The following is a 1,451-nucleotide window of genomic DNA, read 5'->3' as shown; positions in this document are numbered from 1 at the left end:
ATAAATTGGTGAAGACTGGTTTGTATCTTCTCTTCGCAAACATGTCTGACTTCCCGACACATAATGTTAATAATTAACTCTAAAAGAACAAGGCTACCACTTGCTACCAAGGAATTACACAACTACAAAATATAATTTTAAAATAATAAAATAATAATAATAGTTATAAATACACGGCAGCTGCAATGCTTCACCTTTTCAATAATGTTAGTATACTCATTAAGCATTGGGCCTCCAGCTGGTAGTTCTGATGAAGTTAGAGGAAACTGGAGGGACACAAGACGATTGAGACTGCCCCTGTAATCAGTATTCATAATTAATAGCAGAGTGGTATATATCTCACTTGAGCTGGGACTGATATTCAGGAGATGATAGTAATAAAAATGAAGGAAGAAGGTCGATCATGACAGCCTAAGAGAGTAGGGAGCAGGTGTAAGAGAAGATTATAAAAATAAAAGAAATAATAAAAAAGGTGTAGAAGCACCTTAAAACTCAATTCCAGCTTCTCGTCCCCAATCATGGCAGTGTACATGGCAACTAATGGTTTGCTAGTATCAGCACTCTTTAACAGCAGCTAAAATACGAATTCAATTATCATTTTAGCACATACAATGTACTTTTGGCTGTAATGCAATCATCTTTTGTAACAAGGTTACAGCTGCTGATTTCAAATCTTTGGAGCCATTTTCCCACCAAAGGCTCAAGTCCTGCCAGTGAGAGATTAACTCAGTACACAATGTCTCTACAGTCTCTTTGTTATTATTATTATTAATCTTAAAGTCTTTCTGAACATACTCCAACAGCAAATTAAGAATCACAGACACCTGTATGAAATATTTAAAAGATTACTACTAATAATATAGATTGGTTACTTGTTGTGGGTGTGTCTTAGCATTTTTCAATAAGATGTCAATTGCCGTTTTTATGTGCAATAATAATTTATTATTAATTAATCCTGAATATGTAATGTATAAGAGCAGGCCATCATGAGCAGCAAAACTAGCACCTAACAATAAACAAACAAAAATAAACAAAAATAAACAATTTAAACAGACCGGCACCACTTTGAGCAGGAGAAAGAACCAGAAGGAGAAATGGCTCAACCTACATGTACACATGAAGATAAAAACTGACAAACCTTTTATACTATTTGTCACTAACACTATCACTAAGCTCCAATCCTAACTTCAAAAGCAACTCTCCAGTTAGCTTGTGTAATGGAGGAACATAATAGCCAGGAGTACCATCACCAGAAGAAGAGGAGATTCCTCTAATGATAGTCAAAGCATTTGTATATAATCTCATTGCTAAGGACTCTTCTTCACTGATGCCCATTGACTTTAGTACATCACTTAAGCACTTATTGGACTCTGCTAAGTAAATGTGTCCCTGCACTAGTCTGTTAAACAGTAATATGTCACTTGATGTTGTACTCTCATTGTATGATACAG

General features: G+C 35.1%; 1 protein-coding gene across 1 annotated transcript; it reads right to left on the bottom strand.

The window, feature by feature from the left end:
- Positions 1-16: 16 nt before the first annotated feature.
- On the bottom strand, positions 17-1,432 carry LOC109592817 (DNA-dependent protein kinase catalytic subunit-like; the record flags this gene model as incomplete). Its single annotated transcript, XM_020008170.1, has 8 exons — positions 1,162-1,432; positions 1,056-1,104; positions 873-1,006; positions 618-824; positions 485-574; positions 344-411; positions 195-297; positions 17-122 (listed from the first exon to the last, which is right to left on the bottom strand). Coding segments are annotated over exons 1-8 (931 nt in total), but the record flags the coding sequence as incomplete, so codon positions are not given.
- Between the last annotated feature and the right edge of the window lie 19 nt (positions 1,433-1,451).

Source organism: Amphimedon queenslandica, unplaced genomic scaffold (assembly GCF_000090795.2).
Source record: "Amphimedon queenslandica unplaced genomic scaffold, v1.1 AMPQUscaffold_3843_Cont24167, whole genome shotgun sequence".
Lineage (NCBI taxonomy): Eukaryota > Metazoa > Porifera > Demospongiae > Haplosclerida > Niphatidae > Amphimedon > Amphimedon queenslandica.
Note: the sequence above shows the minus strand (reverse complement) of the source record. Positions and strands in the feature narration are given on the sequence as shown.